Source organism: Panthera uncia, chromosome F1 (assembly GCF_023721935.1).
Source record: "Panthera uncia isolate 11264 chromosome F1, Puncia_PCG_1.0, whole genome shotgun sequence".
NCBI classification, from domain to species: Eukaryota; Metazoa; Chordata; class Mammalia; order Carnivora; family Felidae; genus Panthera; species Panthera uncia.
This window is the reverse complement of record NC_064813.1, coordinates 37,788,548-37,806,010: the sequence shown is the minus strand read 5'-3', so window position 1 is coordinate 37,806,010 and position 17,463 is coordinate 37,788,548. Positions and strand designations below refer to the sequence as shown.

At 49.8% G+C, this 17,463-nt stretch overlaps 1 protein-coding gene across 3 annotated transcripts in view; it reads right to left on the bottom strand.

Annotated features, from left to right (window-relative positions):
• NR5A2 (nuclear receptor subfamily 5 group A member 2) overlaps window positions 1–15,953 on the bottom strand; it is a 136,780-nt gene extending 120,827 nt beyond the window's left edge. The window contains exons 1-2 of one of the 3 annotated variants that reach the window (XM_049635212.1): window positions 15,779–15,953; window positions 3,619–3,756 (exon numbers count right to left, since the gene is read on the bottom strand). In XM_049635212.1, coding sequence (XP_049491169.1) covers window positions 3,619–3,756; window positions 15,779–15,842 — 202 coding nt within the window. In that variant the 5' untranslated portion in view covers window positions 15,843–15,953. Of the gene's footprint in view, window positions 1–530; window positions 733–3,618; window positions 3,757–15,778 lie in introns of those variants that run through there. The other 2 variants (XM_049635210.1, XM_049635211.1) reach the window with 2 other exon arrangements.
• Window positions 15,954–17,463: the final 1,510 nt, after the last annotated feature.

Below are 17,463 nucleotides of genomic sequence, written 5' to 3'. Positions count from 1 at the left end.
CGCTTATCAGGATAGCAACTGCCGATTTGCAAACACTTGACCGAGAACCTGAAGCCCCAGAAACAGCTTTCCAGCAGCAGCCCCCACTTTTAACAGCCTGCCGCTCCCTACGTTCGAATCTGTTAGACTAATTGAAACATTCAGTTACTTATCGACAGGGCTCCTGTTCTGGATACTTTAGTCTCTTCACATTCGAAAACGTCCTGTTAAAATAAAGAAGGAAAAGAGGGAGGATGGGAGGGGGGAAAAAAAGAAAAGAAAAGATACACAGGAGGGTTTGGTTTCGTCCCCAAGTATTAAAGTCCTGCGATAAAACTTCACATGTTTCCGATAATCATTGCAAAATATAAACACCTTGAGATTGCCCGGTTAAAGTTAAACAGAAATCAGGCCGCGGCTACAAGCGGCTCACTGCGGGGATCGAGTAACCGCCTTCCGCCGGACTTAGCCCCTGCGAAGGCGTCATCGCAGCTAAAAGATGGATAAACTATGCACAGGAAGGACAGTGGCCAGGAGACCCCAGATGATACCTGATCTAGTCCCTTCCTGAGACTCACTCAGGGGCAGGTCTCGGAGGGCGACGCGGCGGGTATCGGTGCTAAAGGGCAGGTCCGCGCAGCCCAGCCACCAGCTGTACCCCTCCCGGGCACCTTCCTGTGAAACCCCGGGGCGCGCTGTCCTTTTCGCCCCTTGCCCAACTCTTGCTCGGCGACACACGGGCGCACAAATGCAGATTCGAGTTTAAGTTAATCAGTGGCGTTTGCAGGGGGCGGGGCGGGGGGGGGGGAGGGAGATGGGGGAACCGACGGCCGGACAAAAGTTTCCTCTGATTTGTTTACCAAAAAGGAAAGAGAAATAGCTCCCACTGCATCCCCAAAGTTCCCGGCCACTCCATCACGATAATGTGCCCTCTTCGCCAAGGACTCGTTCTTTTCCTTTTTATCTTTTTAAAATACAGTGGGTTTTTTTGTTTTGTTTTGTTTTTTGTTTCTTTACGGATTCTGCAGGCCTCCGGAAAGGGCCGTGGGGAGGTGAGGTCACTGGCACCACTTCGAGGCTGAGGGCCGAGGACCGAGCAGCTGAGTTGAGACGTCTCTTCCCGAGACACAGAGCCCTGGCCTGGGGCTTAAACCGGAGTGAGTTAGCCAGAGTTTGGGGGTGGGGGTGGGGTCCCGGGAAAAGATGTTCGCGTAGAAGCAGGCTCCTTGAGCTCCGTGAAGTAGAAGTAGAGACGCTAAGCGCAGTCCTCCTAGTGGCGCCAACCCTAAGAGGTCCGCGCTCGGGCTTTGGGAAGCTGGGGGTTGGGGAAACTGAGGGTTTAAGTTTGTTTATAGCCCCATCTCTTCCACAACTCGTAACTATTGTCCTGCGGCGTGTTTTCGGGACGGGAAAAACTGTACTTTACCACGTGTGTTCTTCTCTACCTCCCCTTCTCCCAAAAAAGTAAACTCTAATTTCGCACCTAAGAGGCACAGCGAGGCAACCGTTTGCAGGAGGATTCGGTGCCCACCTCGGGGATCCAACGCCAAAAGACCAGGGCTGGGAATGGGGACCCTCTTGGACAAAGACAGAGGCCTTGTGGGTAGCCAATCGCTGCTGTGCGGGACCCGGGCATCTTTCAGAGTGTCCCAGGTGCCGTACCCAAGTAGGCTTTCGGAGAACGGAATCCGTTGGGGCAAAGAAGTCCCTGTCTTTAGAAAGTAGAGAGGGCCGTGGGGCCTTGGAAAGCTAGGGCCGAAGAGAGGCACGCGGATAAATCCCTCCACAGTAAGCTGTCCCGAAACCTAGTGGCGAGTCTTTCTGGTAGGACCAGGGCGCGTCCCCGGCTGAGCCCAGAGCAAGCAAGGGAAAGGGGTTCCCATCCCCAGGGACTTCCCGCGAGGTGCAGGCCGAGTGGCATAGAGGAAGTCGTGACCTGACCCTTCCCACGATGTTTTCGAACCCAGAGCTGAGCGAGCGGCCGGCGGCTTCTGCTGAGACCTGGGCACAATGGAAGTCTAACTTTCTGCTTTGGGACAGTAGGTCGTGTCAAGAACGCCCCTCCCGAACTTTAAAAGGAATACTACAGTGGCATTTCCCTCGCATCTCCCCCGCCCCCTAAACCCTTATTCTTGCCTCCCCTACTTCTTGATCCAGCGTTTCCCTGAGCGTCTTTTCCCTAGTCTTTCAGAAACGCGCGCGCCTGAACGAGGGGCAGAAACTTTCCTTTTGGACCTAAGATCGCGGTGGCCTCACGGGCGCCCAAAGGGCACTCCCTCTCCGCAGCTAGAGGCGGAGGGTTCCGGGATCCCGGTCACGGCGCCGCGTCCCCCACGCCCCGACTTCGCGGGACTCCCAGGTACGAGCGCCAATGCCTCTTTGGGCCAACCGGGTTCCTCCAGCACCCAACCCTCAAGTTAGTCTCAGGGGCCGCAGCCCCCAGGGGACGTCCACAGCCCTTCCTGGAGGCTTGGAGAGACCCCAGCATCACCGAGAGGTAACCGACCCACAGGCACAACGCACGCGTAGCCGCCACCCGCTTTCCCCAGTCCCGGCGGGAGACGTCAGGGGCCCTGGGCCCGAGCGCGGCAGGCGCGCCGCCGATCCCGCACCGCGGCGTGCACCAACCCCAAACTCTGCTCCAACTCTGCTCCCAACACTTCCCCGGCGCTTTCAAGTTCGCTCAAGGGGATGGCAGGAAGCGTTCCGGGATCACAGGCCCGCCTGCCCGCACATCCTGCGCGCGGGAAGGGGCGAGGATGGAAGACCACCGGTGACTTTTCCTAGCATTGTTCCCTCCCCGGCCCAGGGCAACTGCGATAAACTTCTGAAGGGCTTAATACAACCACATCTAGAGTCGCTATTTGGAATGCGGCGAAAATATAGCCAGCAGGGTTTGCTTTTTTTGTTGTTAGCAATCAAGAGGTAAGAAAACAAGCCGGGCTTCCACATTCCCAGCTCTGGGACTGTAGAAGAGGCATTAAGCTAAACCGGTGCCCCGTTCCCTCAACTAACTCGGCAATACCCGCGCAGAGGATGGGGGTGGGATAATTTGGGATTTCTTCAGTTCTGTCTGCGGTTCTGAAGTTGTCCAAATTAGAGCCAGTTCGCAGTGTCCCCCTGGGCTTTTGGGGGTGCCCAACATGCATTCTAACGCCGCTAAGACCAGCTTTCCCGGAGCCTCCTCTCTTTGTGGCTGACTTTGCTAAGCAGGGTGTTCTTCCTCCACACACGAGCATTGATTAAAGTTCCCACCGATTCCAATGACCGAGAACCCGCTCCGGTTTCCAGTGAGGCATTTCATTTCTTAGAATGATCATATTATTCTGAAGTATCTTTAGCCTGAAGCTGCCCCCCTCGGGTTGCCATAGAGCTTGAAACCTCTCTTTTCTTAATTAGAAGCGGCCAATTAGGCATTGCTTGGAAAACCTCCGCCCCGCATTGTTCAAGAGCCATAAACTTTTATGCCTGCCCCTCGGGAGGGGGCCTGCCGCCCGCGCGCGGCCCCACAGCCCGGCAGCGGCGAGCGCCCCGCAGGGCTGCTCCGGCGCCCGCGAGGGGTGGGCGGCTGAAGCCCTCAGGGCGAGCCCGGGGGCGGTGTGGCCGCGGGAACCCGAGCGCCGCGCAGCGCCTCCTTACCTTGCATGTTTTCCGGCATCTGCCCCTGTTCCCCATGCGATCGAGCCAGTCCCAGGGCTTCCGTCTCCACTTTGGGCAGCATGACAAGGCGGCCGCGGGCGGGGAGAGGGGGTCCGCGTCCGTCCGGAAGCCCAGCACCTGGACACGGGCAGCACAGATTCAACTCCGGCGGAAAGGAGGGAGGGGCGGCTGGGGTGCTGGCTCACCCACCCGCTCGCAGGAGCGTGCCTCCGCCTCCTCCGGGGCCGCGGGTCAGGACCCCTGAGCCCCGTCCAGTCTCGCAACTCCGGAGCCGACCCCAAGCTGCTGGGAGGAGATGGCGGGCTACGAGACGCGGCGAAGACTGCGTCCGCGCGCCTGGCTTTGGCTCGGCTAGGGCGGCAGCGGCGGCGGCGGCGGCGGCGAGGGCGCAGCTGCCCCGGGCGCGGATCCGTGCGCGGCCGAGCTCCGGGCGGGCAGCGGAGGCGGCCGCCGAGCTGCTACTGCCGCCGCGGCGGTGCCGCTGCCGCTGCTCCCGGACGGCTCGGGCGACTTCTACCCCTCCCTCCACCCGCCCTCTGGCTCAAGATCGGCAGGGGTCTCTCTCTCTCTCTCTCTCTCTCTCTCTCTCTCCCCTCACTTCTCTCTCCCCTCCTCTCCGCCCCTTCCCCTGTCTCTGCTTCCCTCTCGCTATCACAAGTGTGGAGTTGTGAAGTTACAACCCCCCTCTCCTGCCTCGTTTACTCCTCTCGCGTGTCCGAGAGCAGCCCTTCCAGCCCCGAGGGTGACGGTGCTGGGAAGGAAAGGGGGAAGATGAGGAGGAGAGGGGAGGTAAGTAGGACGGGGGTAAGGGGAAGGCTGGGATGAGGGGTGATGACAGTGAATGGGGACGCGGGTTCCGGACTCGGTCGGACACCAGCAGCCAGCCAATGAGGATGAGGCGCGAGCTCCAGTCCCCTCGCCTGCCCCAACCTCACCACCCCGCCTTAACCCCCTCCCACCCCACCCTGACCTGGGGCGGGGGATGTGAATGCTGCCGGGTCTTACAGCTAGTGGGAAGCGACCTCTGTCTGAGCGCAGCGGCGAAGGACGGGAGGCTAGGGCGGCGATTTATTTCTGCGAGCTGAGGGGAAACCAGAAGGGACGCGGGAGTGTGTGAGTGTGCGTGTGTGTCCCCGCGCGAATATCGGGTCGGGGGCTGGAGGGGGAGTTAAACACCCATTTAAACAACTTAAAGGAGAAAAGAGATGTTGAATTCAGTTGATCGCTCTTCTCAGAAGAGCTGGCCTGCTCTCAAGGGTCTCCCGGCTTCATTGCCCATCGGTATTCAGTCCGAAAAGGCCCCACCATGGGCCCCAGGAGTCCTGCCGTGGCCGAGCGTCCCGGCTCACCGAGGAGACCCATCTCGCCGAGAGTTCGCCCACTCGCCGGCAATGGAGGAACAGCTATCCCTGTTTCCCCCGCTCTTTACCGGGTCCTTCACTCATTTATAAACACCCCACCCCCTCCAGACTAAGATTACATTGGCGGCAGACTTCCTAAATTTTAGGGCACTGTGTTTCCAAGCAGAAAGCAACGATCGGACTAGGCTTTCCTTTTTCATTCTGGTGTCTCTGGTAGGACAATCCACATGAGGCCCAGAGGCCCAGCACTTTAATAAAGTTTTAAAGAACCATCTGTTATGTAAGCTCTTCGGCCACCAGCCCAGCCACATCTTCAAAGTTTTCAGATCTCATCCCAACAAGATGAAAAAACATTTTTTCCAGCCTCGTGACTGCATATGAAATGCCTCATATTCAGTGTCTGCTGTGAGACTGGGTAATTATCAGAGTCCTCCCGCAAGGGGGTGAATTTGAATCTCAAAAGATCTGAATTTATTCTATTTGAATGGCATCGAGATCACACACTCAAACTGCCCAGGCCAGTATTTGATGAATTGAATAACACTCCAATCATCCCCACGATTAATCTACACTTTTATATGAAGCGGGTTGTTCATCACCCACCCACGCCTGGTAATTCAGGTACTGTTGGCTCTCTAATTCTTTTTTTTTTTTTTTTTTTTTTTTGGTCATTTTGTTCTTCTTCAATGTATATTCAGAATCTAGCTTATTTAAATCTCAGTTTTGTAGCACCAAATTTCATAAAAATGTTTAAACTTGGGGGGAGGGGGACCAGCCACTAGTTTGTAAAGGGCAGTGGCATGTAGTTGCCAAAATGAGTGACCCTTAAGATGATCAGATTTCCAGGGTAGCATCAACTAACACTGTCAATTCATTTTCAATATTACTAGTTGTTTTTAAATATCATTGTAAATTAAATAAGTTTTGTGGCTTAAGTATATATATATTATATATAGAATATATACACACACATACACACAGTTCAGAAAAGGAAAGGAGTTGTCTCAGGGCTCAACTCAGTTCTTGCAGTGCTTTGTGGATTCGGATGAACTTGGAAAATCAGTTTATTCCAAAGTCTTAATCTAGGAAGAGCCTCCTCTCACTATAATCAAAGAGCTCATGGGGGCACTTATGTAGCACTTTGCAAATACCAGGCTGGCAGCTTTGGGGGGACTCCAGACTCTTGGTCCTCAGAGGGAGCTTCCAGGGTGAGGGAAGGTCCTCTGATTGGTAGAGCTGGAGGAAGAGGTTGGGAGAGTTTGAAAGAAGTAGAAAGGGGGTCTGACAGGACCATATATTTGTAGCATGGCAAAAGTGCTTGCCTGCACTTGAGGCAGAGCCTTGACCTAGCCAAGGAGAACTTTGTGATCACATTCATAACCCAGCTTCAGCCCCAGAAGGGGCTTGCCTAGACCACCCTAGCGCCTTTTCAGTCCAGGCCAGTCTGCCCTTGCCTCACACCCCAAACCAGGAATGATGGTGACAAAGGAGCAGTTGGCATTCATTTCTCTCCTCCCAAAATCAGAGGGGGCAATGGTGGGGAAACAGGGGCTGCAGACAAGGTTTCAAAAAACCACCCTTAAAAAAAAATCCGCAGTTGTATCACAGAAGAAAGATCCAAGGTGCTTCGCCTTGCTTTGAAGTTCTTGTCCAGGCTCACGGCTTCCCCCCCGCCCCCCAACGGAAGGGGCACCTAAATAGCAGGTCTCAAGCAGAGAGAAAACTTCGGCGTCCCAGGCCTCCTGCTCCAGGAAGAGAAGAGTTCCCTAGGGTCAACCATATCCAGATCCCCATCCGGGACGTCGAAACCCCTGCCGGCGGTGGAGAAGGGGGAAATCTTCCACTGGAATTGGTTCATGTCAGAGACCCGAGGTCACACTCACCTTTTCCCGGGTCGCTTCCTAAGGGCTTTAGGGGAGCGGCAGAGTCCCCAGCCCTGGGGCAGACACAGAGGGTGGGGCGGCGGCACCAGGTTTCCCACATCACGCTCATTTCCGCCCTGCAAGTGCATCCTTTCCAAACCCCCTGAGTTCCCTGGTTCCGAACGATCTGGTCCCTTGACCCTTCAATTCCGCTGGGCAGGGGCCCACACTGGAGCCCCGGACCCGCTTGCCCTGTGACCTGGGATCGGCCTGGGCGTCTCCCAGAACACCCTCTCGGAAGGATAGCTGGTAGAGGAGGACCCCGGGCCGCCCACGGTGCCTCGGATCGGTTACCTGAAGATGGTTCTAGGTTGCAGAGGCAGCAGTGAGGAAGGAGAGCCAAGTGGACGCGGGAAGGGGAGGCAGTTGTGATGGGAGTAGGGCAACAGGGCCTGTGTGGTCTAAACGTTGATGCTGGTGGTGGTCTGGACTGACCGACAGACACATCGATCGACTTGGAATGCTAAAACGCCCGCAGGCGGGCAGACGCATCCCATCCTCCGCCAGGAACATCTAACCTACTGCCCCCCTGCCTCTCAGTGGATGCACACTCAAGAATCCACCCCGTCTGGCGGGAAACAAGTGGTGGCGGAGACCACAGACCAGAGGCCGGGAGACCGGGGGAGACAGTTCCGGCTTTAGCTACGGTGCGGATTCACAATGTCTCCCCTCCATTCTTTTGCCAACTTCTGACAAACTTCTCTCCCCTTTCCCCTCACTTCCCCCACGCCTCCACCTTCTTTCCGACGAGACTGGTCTCCAGGGCTCGTCCTTCCCGGTTCTGACTTTGTCTTAAAGCGTTGATTGACGGTTGCAATTACAAAGGATGATGGCTCGGGGAGGCTCCCGCGCAGCCTTGATGAGCCCGAGGAGCGCAGTCCTGGCATATTTTATCCAGGCTCAGCGTTACGGGGCCGTGCGCCCCATTCACCCGGCGGGCTGTAGCTGAGGAGGTCTCGCACTCCCCACCCGCGAGGATGTAACTGCCTCGCTCTCCTCCCCCGCCTCCACTTGTGCGCTGTTCCGCGCTGCATTTCAGAGAGCGCGCCGGGAACAGCCTGCCCTTGACCTGACCTGAGAATTGTGTGCCAGCCCTGCGCGCTTAACGCTTGCAGGCCGCAAAGGGAGTGAAAATGTCATGATTTTTTAGAACTGGTTCAACTTTCCTGGGCTCTTCCAAGTGGAAGACCCACCCCTCCCGCGCGCCTAGGTGGGAGAAGCCTCGCATGACCTACCGAATCTCGCACGAAACTTTCAAATCTGCATTCTTGGAAACAATTTCTGATGTCTCCTCCATTTCTACTTTTTGGTGTTTTTAAGGAACCAGAATCATTACTTTTTTTTGTAGCACGTGTCTGCTTTTCAGCCTCAGAAGCAGCCGAGATATTTTTCGGGAGGTCTCCACCAAGTGGCCGGGATAGCCCGAGGGGAAAGAGAAGCAAGTTTATCAGCCTACTGAAAACTCGGGCTCTGCCTAACTTTCCCGCCCCTCCCACTCAACAAGCCCATCAGAAGCCACTTTTGCCTTTCTCCGAAAATTAAGTTTCGCAAAGAATTCCAGAGTTCCGCTCCAGAGCTCTGGAGGCTGGGCTATTCGCCCCCGCCTCTGGTCTCCTGCCCCCCCGCCGGCGTCCGGAGCGCTTTGTTTTAAGATAAGAAGGGTTAAATTTCAGTATAGACACACAAGTTACCGGGGAGCACCTTATTGGCCGGAACTTTGAAAAAACAAACTTATGGGGCGCCTGGGTGGCTCAGTCGGTTGGGCGTCCGACTTCGGCTCAGGTCACGATCTCGCGGTATGTGAGTTCAAGCCCCGCGTGGGGCTCTGTGCTGACAGCTCAGAGCCTGGAGCCTGCTTCCAATTCTGTGTCTCCCTCTCTCTCTTCCCCTCCCCCGTTCATGCTCTGTCTCTCTCTGTCTCAAAAATAAATAAATGTTAAAAAAATTAAAAAAAAAAAACTTAAATAGGTGAGAAGTCCTGCCTCATTAAAAAAAAAAAAAAGATCCCTTTCTGCTACGAGTGTAAATTACTACTTAAGACATCATCTACCACAGCCCTGGAGCAGGAGGAAAAACTGCTATCAGTTGAGACATTCTACCCCTGGAAAGACTTGTGTGTTTGGGGTAACCCGCAAATGGGGATTGACTCACAATCACTATGGGAGTATCTTAACATACCATGGCCCCATCTTTACTGAGGAGGAAAATATAAGGTGAAGCAATTATCCAGGCAATCCAGGTTCCTCCAGCCCCTCCTCCAAACAACATCCCACCCTTGTCCTGAAGTAAAGGTGAGGTTTTTGGAGAGTTTGGCCTGGATTATCGGTATCCGCATCTCTCTGGAAAAAGGCTAATCTAGAACGTTTTGGCTTCATTTTCTTTGGCGGCTGTTGCCCCAACCCAGGGGTCCGGGCGCATCCCGCCTTGGGTATAGCCCTTGCCCTTCTCCAAGTGGGCGGGGAGATCCGGTCTTGAGAAAGGAGCTGGCTAGGGAAATAATCTTGGGTAGGTGGTCCAATCTAATCTATCTCTTCCTCTGTAATTGAAATGCAGATGTGAGTCAGCTCCAACTCAAAACAGTGGGAGTCCCCTCTCGGAACCACGCCGTCCCTCCTCGGGACAAACCAGAACTCGGAGTGACGTTCTCGAGGGCGATCCTGGCGCCAGCAGGCCACCGAGCGCTTAGTGAAAACAGCTGAGAACTTGCGTTGCAATTCCACTCCCCATGTCCCCTCCCCCCCTCCTCAACCCGGACTAGGAACTAAATCCTTAGCACGAGATTATTCAGGGCTACCATTCAGGTGAATACGACCAGACTGGAAGTGTCATGAGGGAAGGGATTGCGCTCCGCGGAGCTTGCGAATTCCTCTGCTCTTGCAGCGCCGCGGGGATGGGCAGTCTCGAGGTTCTTGCCTTAGGGAAGCCCCCACCTAGAGGTTTCCGTTCTAAGATCAAAGCGTACGGGGCCGCGCAGAGCTCTGTCTACCAATTTGGGCCCCTCTGGGACAGAACACAAAGCGAGAGGCTAGAAAGGCGGGACTGGCGGTGATAGCTTCACCCTCTGGCTCACGGTCCCCAAGGATGGGAAGAGCTCGGGTCTAGGAGGTTCCGTCGTTCTCTGGTTTGGGAGGATGTCGGCTCCTCTAACCTTAAAGGCAACTTTGGCGATGAAGAGGTGGTGGCCAGCCAAGCGCAAAGGTTTGGGGCAAATTGTTTCTCCTTCCCTCCAAGATTTCTTGTCTAGAAACTGGGAAGATGCATCGGGGACCTGATGGCGGGTTCCGACCTATTTTCTTTTCAATCATGTATAGACCGCTGGTGGAACAGGTGGAGCTTGGTGGGGGTGAGGCCTCGGATGTCCAGATCATGGGGAAGGAATCAGCATTTACTGTGAAACATGATAGCGCCGGTTGTGGGACCAGCGTCTCACTAGGGACACCCCTGGGGTTTGTCAAAAGTGGTTTTTCAAAAGGGTGTGTGCGTGCCTGTCTGTGCTTAAACTATCTTGTTCTCTATTTCCTCCCTTTATAAGAAAACAGATGTTGGTTTCTCAGGGTGGAAAAAAAAGGTCCCTTTCTCTGAAAACTCAGTCCCTCATTTTGAGTGATTTCTCTGCCCTCCTCATACCCACTAACTCTCTAACAAATAGATGCTCTGAATTGTCTCTCAATTCCCTTACACCCTGTCAGTAGCCCTGCAAGTTGCCAGCATACACCCCAAACTGCAAGCAAAACTCCATCCAAACTCCAGAGATCCTTTCCAAGAAATCCCAGAATACAAGATCCAAAGTGCCTTCCCACCCTGATTTGCTCTGCCCTCAAGGGTACTGGGCTGCTGTTTCCACCCTGCCCGCTACACCTCTTCCCATCCCACCCTTCTGAATTCTACTGGAATCTAAATCTGATTTCCACTGTGGAATGAAAAGGAAGATAAATAACCATTTACAAATGTCTTCTTAATCCCAGAATGCCTTTGGAAAGAAAGTCTGAGTAGATCAACATTATTTTCAACCATCATTCCATTATATCAACAAAGGCAAATAGTCACTACTTGGAGGAAAGAGCATGGATTTCAGAATCACATCCATGGGTTCTGTTTATGGTTCACTCTCCTGACAAAGCCGAGTGGTCTTGGGTGACTCACAAGACCTTTCTGATTCAATGTTGTCATCAGTAAAATAGGGTTAACAAAGTAAACTTTACACCTGGATGAGACAGTCCCAGCAGGGCAGCATATCCTGCTGTTAATAAATACCAGTTCTCCTTTGTATTTATCTCTTTTCTTCTAAACTCACCCACACTCATCTTTCTGTAAGGAAAATCACTAGGAAGGGAATCACTAACCATTTTAGAACCATTAAAAATAAGGGCCTTCCAGGGGCGCCTAATTCTTGGTTTTGTGAGCTCGAGCCCCACGTTGGGCTCTGCACTGATAGTTCAGAGCCTGCTTGGGATTCTCTCTCTCCTTCCCACTTTCTCTCTACCCCTCTCCTGCTCATGCTGTCTCTTTCTCAGAATAAAGAAATAAACTTAAAAAATTTTTTTAAAAAAATTTTTTAATGTTTTATTTATTTTTGAGACAGAGAGAGACAGAGCATGAGCAGGGGAGAGAGAGTGGGAGACACAGAATCCGAAGCAGGCTCCAGGCTCGGAGCTGTCAGCACAGAGCCTGATGCAGGGCTCGAACTCACTGACCGCGAGATCATGACCTGAGCTGAAGTCAGATACTTAACCGACTGAGCCATCCGGGCGCCCCCAAAAATTTTTTAAATAACATAACATAACATAACATAACATAAAATAAAATAAAATAAAATAAAATAAAATAAAATAAAATAAAAAACAAGATCCTTTCAGTAAGAGGTACTCGCTAAACTTGACTGTCATGCACTGCTTGACACAGTCCTCAGGGACTTAATTGCACTCCCAGAAAAAACTGCTCACCGAACTGCTTATGTTCCTCTGTATTCACATTATTTGGAGTTTAAACTTGTGTCTTTTCTTACTTATTACACAAAAAAACATATATCAGAGTTTCCCAAAAGACTAAAAAAAGAGGCAGCCTTTGCTAATTTGTCTGCTCAAGTTCAGTCCACAGGGTTCTCCCAGGCTTAATCTCTCAAAGCCACTCTGGTCATGTTTCAATTCTTCCCTAGGACCTCCCCAGACCTCAAAGCCCCCAAAATCCCAAAGTTCCTTAAGGCCAACTGGATTTCTCAGAGAATTTTTGTTCCAATAAGGTGAAGAGTGAGGAAGTATAACCCAAAGAAATAGCTTTATCCTGGGGTAGGTTCTGGTCTCGGGGAACGGAAGATGTCTGACTGTCTCCCTGTGTCAAACTTCCCCGTAAGTACTTGGGGGAAGCTGGGCCTCCAGGTGGGAGTCTGTCCCAGAGCCCTTCAGCTAGCTCATCTCAAGTTCAAGGCTGAAGCCAAGATAACCTTAGACATTGTGTCTGGGTGGAGGCATTAAGTAAAGGAAAAAAGCACTACCAAGCCTCTGTTCTCCCTTTCTCCATAAATCTCTCTTGGTTTATTAAAAGAGGTGACTTTAGCTCCAGTCACAACTTGTCGATCAAGGCCAGTAAAAAGAGTTTGGGAAAGCACTGTTTTGGAGTTGGGCTGAGGCAGGGAAGGAGAAGAGGCACCAGGGTTTAGCTTCCTTGAGGGAACTGGCTAAGCCCAGCAGCAAGAATCAGAACATGGGTTTGAGTGACTGACATTCTAAACTGCACTGCAAATAGAGCTGGCTAGACTTTAGGGTGACATAATGGGCTATCTCATTTTCCACTCCATGACCCCTACTTGGAGAGACCCTTATGGGCACAGAGCTAACTGGAGGTTATTGCTGGAAAAAAATCAGACTCCAAGAGTGCTAAGGGGACTAGATAACAAACTTTATATCATTTCTTAATATTGTTTGCATTGTGTGTTATGTACCCCTTACTATGAAGACATAGTTTCCTGTGGATAATATACAATAATAAATGTGTATAATATATTCCATAAATGCACTTAATTTGAAGCATTACATAAATTTAATACAAACCAAAGCATAATGTTGAGCACATTGCAGAAGAGTCAATAAATACTTGTTATATGACATGTTTCCCACCATGCAAATTTGGCTTTTTCGTTGATATAGACAAGTACTTTTTCTTTCTCCATTTCTCTATCTTTCTCTCTCAAAGATATCTCATATCATCAGTAAAATTGCCCCATTTTGGAGAATGAAGAAGTACCTAAGTCAGAAACCAAGAATCCAGAGAGTGTCCCAAAGCTAGTTAACTTAAAGGGAACAATCTGGTTATATCCCCAAGTCTGCTACTCTTACACCACACTGAATGATTATCTCGCAGGTAGGCAGAAGGAACAACGTTATCTTATATCTACTTTTCTAAAAAAGTACTGACATCTATGCACAATTTTCATGTAGCCATCAGTGTGCGTAAAAGGAAAATGTCATGCCCAGCTAGGACCCCCAGAGACAGCTTTTTTAATGAACAGAGGCACATTTTCTAGTACAACACAACTGAATCAATGTAAAGTTGGAAATCTTGACTGATCTCTACATGCTTTGGCCTCAGTTTTGTGAACCACTTCTCATCCCTACCCTAACTTGCAATTTGCCACCTCAAAGCTACTCCAGGACCTGACACTCTCTAGAGCTCCACCTGTGGGTTCTTCTCAATGGGCCTGCCCTGGGCAGACAGAATCCAACCCAAGAGGCACTCACCTTCGTGGTTGTGGTCAGCCCTAACTGTTTAGTCTGATGGCTCACGCTGTCCCCCTTTCCTGTCAACCCTTTGGGTGACCTGTCTAGCCAAGAACCCCAGGAATGACCCTCAGTATTCCTTGGAGGCTACCCCATGAACACATCGGATTCGCAGTGCCAGGAGCCGCCTCTGAGTGTCTAGGATGTTGCACACAGGGACATCTCACAGCTACCTGGGAATACCAGGGAATTGAGGAGGGACAGTGGGTGGGCCGGGATGGGGCGGTGGCTTCCAACGAGATCCGGAAAGAGGTTTCTTTTACCGGAAAATTGACTGGAATTTTGTCATCCCGGGATCTGGCGCCCGGAAGTGCCTTGGAGAGGGTTAGGATGTTGGGATAGACTCGCTGAGCGACTCCATCTGTACTTTTTTTTTTTTTTTTTTTTTTTCGAGGCTGTCTTTAGCAGTCCCTCCCGGACCAGACATTCCGCAGGTTCTGGCTCTCTGGAACCCGGCTGATCCCGACTTGCGGGTGTTCTCTGCGTGCAGGATGGACCTGCCTCTGCTCCATAGCATAGCCGGTGCGGTGTGAGTCCCGCTGCGGTGGGTAAAAATACAGTTCCGCGGTAGCAGAGAGACATGCAAGGCGTCTCCTTCTACCACTTTACCCTCTTTAATTCACCCCAGGGGTGTGAAGGACGCCGTGGACGGGGGACGGGGAGGGGGAGAACAGAACGTGTCCTCGGGACCCCACGCCCTCTTAACTCGCTGCCTACCAGTCCCGGCTGCGCGCGCCCCGAGCTGCGGCCGGAGCGCGGGCCCGCCCCGCACGCGCGCCGCCCTCGTCCCCGCTGGAGCGCGCTCTCGCCGCGAGCCCCCGGCCCAGAGCCCCCGGAACGCCCAGCCCGCCGCTGCCTGCGAGGGCTCATTAGCGCGTCGCGGCGGTTTTGCCGGGCGAAAAAGATTTGAAACCGTTTGTGCTTCTCTTTCACCTCCTTCCTTGCGCTCGTATTTTCTTTTTATCTGCAGGGCAATTGATTCTCTGTTGCACTCTGCTTGTCTCCCTCGTGTTTTCTTTTTCACAAGTAGAGAACTTTTTTTTTTTTTTTTTTTTTCGGTAACCATTTCCTCAACTGATATACTATAGGGTGTAGTTGGCCCATAAAAAAAAGCAATCACTGCAGTCAGGGGAGTCAGCTGGTTATCAAGGGAGAAAGAGGAAAAGCCCAAGCAAGCCTTGATTTGCCTTCTACAGCGGAGCTGGAACTCAGAGCTCCTGACAGGCCTCTGCGAATTCGCAGGGAAATTCCGGTGCGAAAGCCTGAGAAAGTGCTACGAGAAAAGGAACAGGTCCTTCAAAAACTAAGGGAAAGGAAGAAAGACATGATTGCCAACAGACTACTAATTACACACCACTGGAAATCACTTCCCTTTAGTCCTTTACTTTTAGGATTAAGTGAATGTATTCTTGCTGTAACAACAATATTTTTTGTTCTTAAAATGAAAATTAGCTTTATTTACTTCTGTTTGTAAAAACAAGCCATGCTCATTATTTTGGAAAACAGACAGTAACCCTTAAATTCGAATCTTTAACTAATGATGGTGTATGTGTGTATATATACATATATTTATTAAATATATTAAAATATGTATCTATTTACATGGCTTTTATTCGTCAGAGAAACAAAAGATTCTCTATAGTATCTGCAATGAATGAGACACCATACTGTGGTGTGGCTTGAAACTTTACAGTATTTGAAAGATTTTTTTAAAGTTTGATCAGTGATGATTTCCATATGGTTAACTTGTTTCAAGTTGTTAAAATTTTAGATTATCTCTGATTAGAAATTATCAGAAAATATTAGTGATGAAATACATATATTATACATTTTTGTTTCTGACTGTTTCAGAATAATGGATGGGCATCCAAAACCAGTGGGTATAATAAAAAATATTGAAATATCCATTTGCTTTTTTTGAATTTCAAGAAAGATAAATGTGTGATACATGGGCTAATGTGCTTTTAATAGACAATAGGAGGAGCAATGACTTATAATACTAAATACATCAATAAGATTAAATTACATGAATTAATATAGTAGCAAAATAATAAATGGATGATATAAAGCAACTCCTACTTACCAACAGGTGTAAGTCCGTGCTTTAGAGAATCCTGTAAATTTCCAGTATCCGAATTAGAAGACATTCTTAGTAAAATTACAGGTGGTCCTTTGGTTTAAAGCAGAAATCATTGAGCATAAGAAAAAGTATAGCTTTTGTAGCCTTGAGGAGGACACATCAGACTACAGTAACCCTTAGTGAAAGTTAAAAAAAAAATAGCAAAAAAAAAAAAAAAAAAAAAAAAAAAAAGGTCCAAGAATTCAGAAAGTTACAAGCAAGTCTTTCCCTGGACTCTGTACTTTTTCCAGCATTAGTTGCCTGCTGTAAACCATGTATCCAGTTACATGATGGTTTCTAATCAGAAGAATGGAAACTTTTGATAGGCTTGGATGGATCACATGACTCTATGCAGGTTGATAAGGGGACCCTGTTATAAAGTGACAGCAAAAGAGATAAGAACTCCTGGCAGATAATGGCAAAGAAATGATTAACTCAGAAGTGGAGAGGTGCTATGCAGCACAGAGAGTGGAAAGTTGTAAAACTGAGGGGTCAGAAGATCATACTTAGTGGATAAAACTCCAAACCAACTTAAATCTACTAACTGAACTTAGGCTTGTGACATACCCCCTTGATGTCATCACCTCTTTGCATAGAGGAGGACAGACGTAGCTCTTCTGACCTCTGTAAATACGTTTTAGATGATAACATTGGCACACATTAATTCTTTAAATGATGACTAGAGATATGATTGACACTTTAAAATACTACAGGTAGTATTTCCAAGCTTATGGCTATTTATTCATTCATGCATCGTCAACCAACTTTTTAATCATGCCTATTCATTAGCCGAGTTGTTAATCTTAGCTTGTTTGGACACTGGTCAGTTGATTAAAAGGGCAGCCTATCTATTTACCCTCAATAAAGTAAAATTTATACTTTGAGGTTGGTGCTGGCAAAATGGTGAATGTGTAATATATTTTCCATAATTTTAAGTAATTACTCTTTGCTTGAATCCATAGGACAAACCTGGATCACTCTTTGCCATGAAAGAATTATTATGCAAATGACCAAGGGTAGTTTTAGGCTCTTGTTAAATATCCCTATTGTTCTTCAAAGTAATAAACTATGGATTGTGTAACAAATGCATATCTTTTCCCATGTTGTGGAGCAGTTCATTGTTTTCTTATTTGTTTTGATTTGTCTAATGAAGCAAACTGTTTTCTTTCTTTTTTTTTTTTTTTTGCCTGAGATTCTATTTAGAAAACTCAAAATGTTTATGTACAGCATTTTTTAAAAAATTTGTAATGTTTATTTTTGAGAGAGAGAGAGACAGAGACAGAGTGAGCAGGGGAGGGGCAGAGAGAGAGGGAGACACAGAATCCGAAGCAGGCTCCAGGCTCTGAGCTGTCAGCACAGAGCCCGATGTGGGGCTTGAACTCATGAACCGTGAGATCATGACCTGAGCCGAAGTCAGACGCTTAGTCAACTGAGCCACCTGGGCACCCCTGTTCAAAATTATATTTTCTTGGGTTAGATTTCACTGCATATAATAGAAAAGTCATAATAACAGTGGTTTAAATAAAACCTTTATTTTCCTCTTAGAAGTTCAGATGTAGACAATCCAGGGAAGGTACAATAGCTCTACAAAGTTGTCGGAGACCTGGTTCCTTCCGTTTTTACTATCCTTGATCTCTTATCTTCATGTT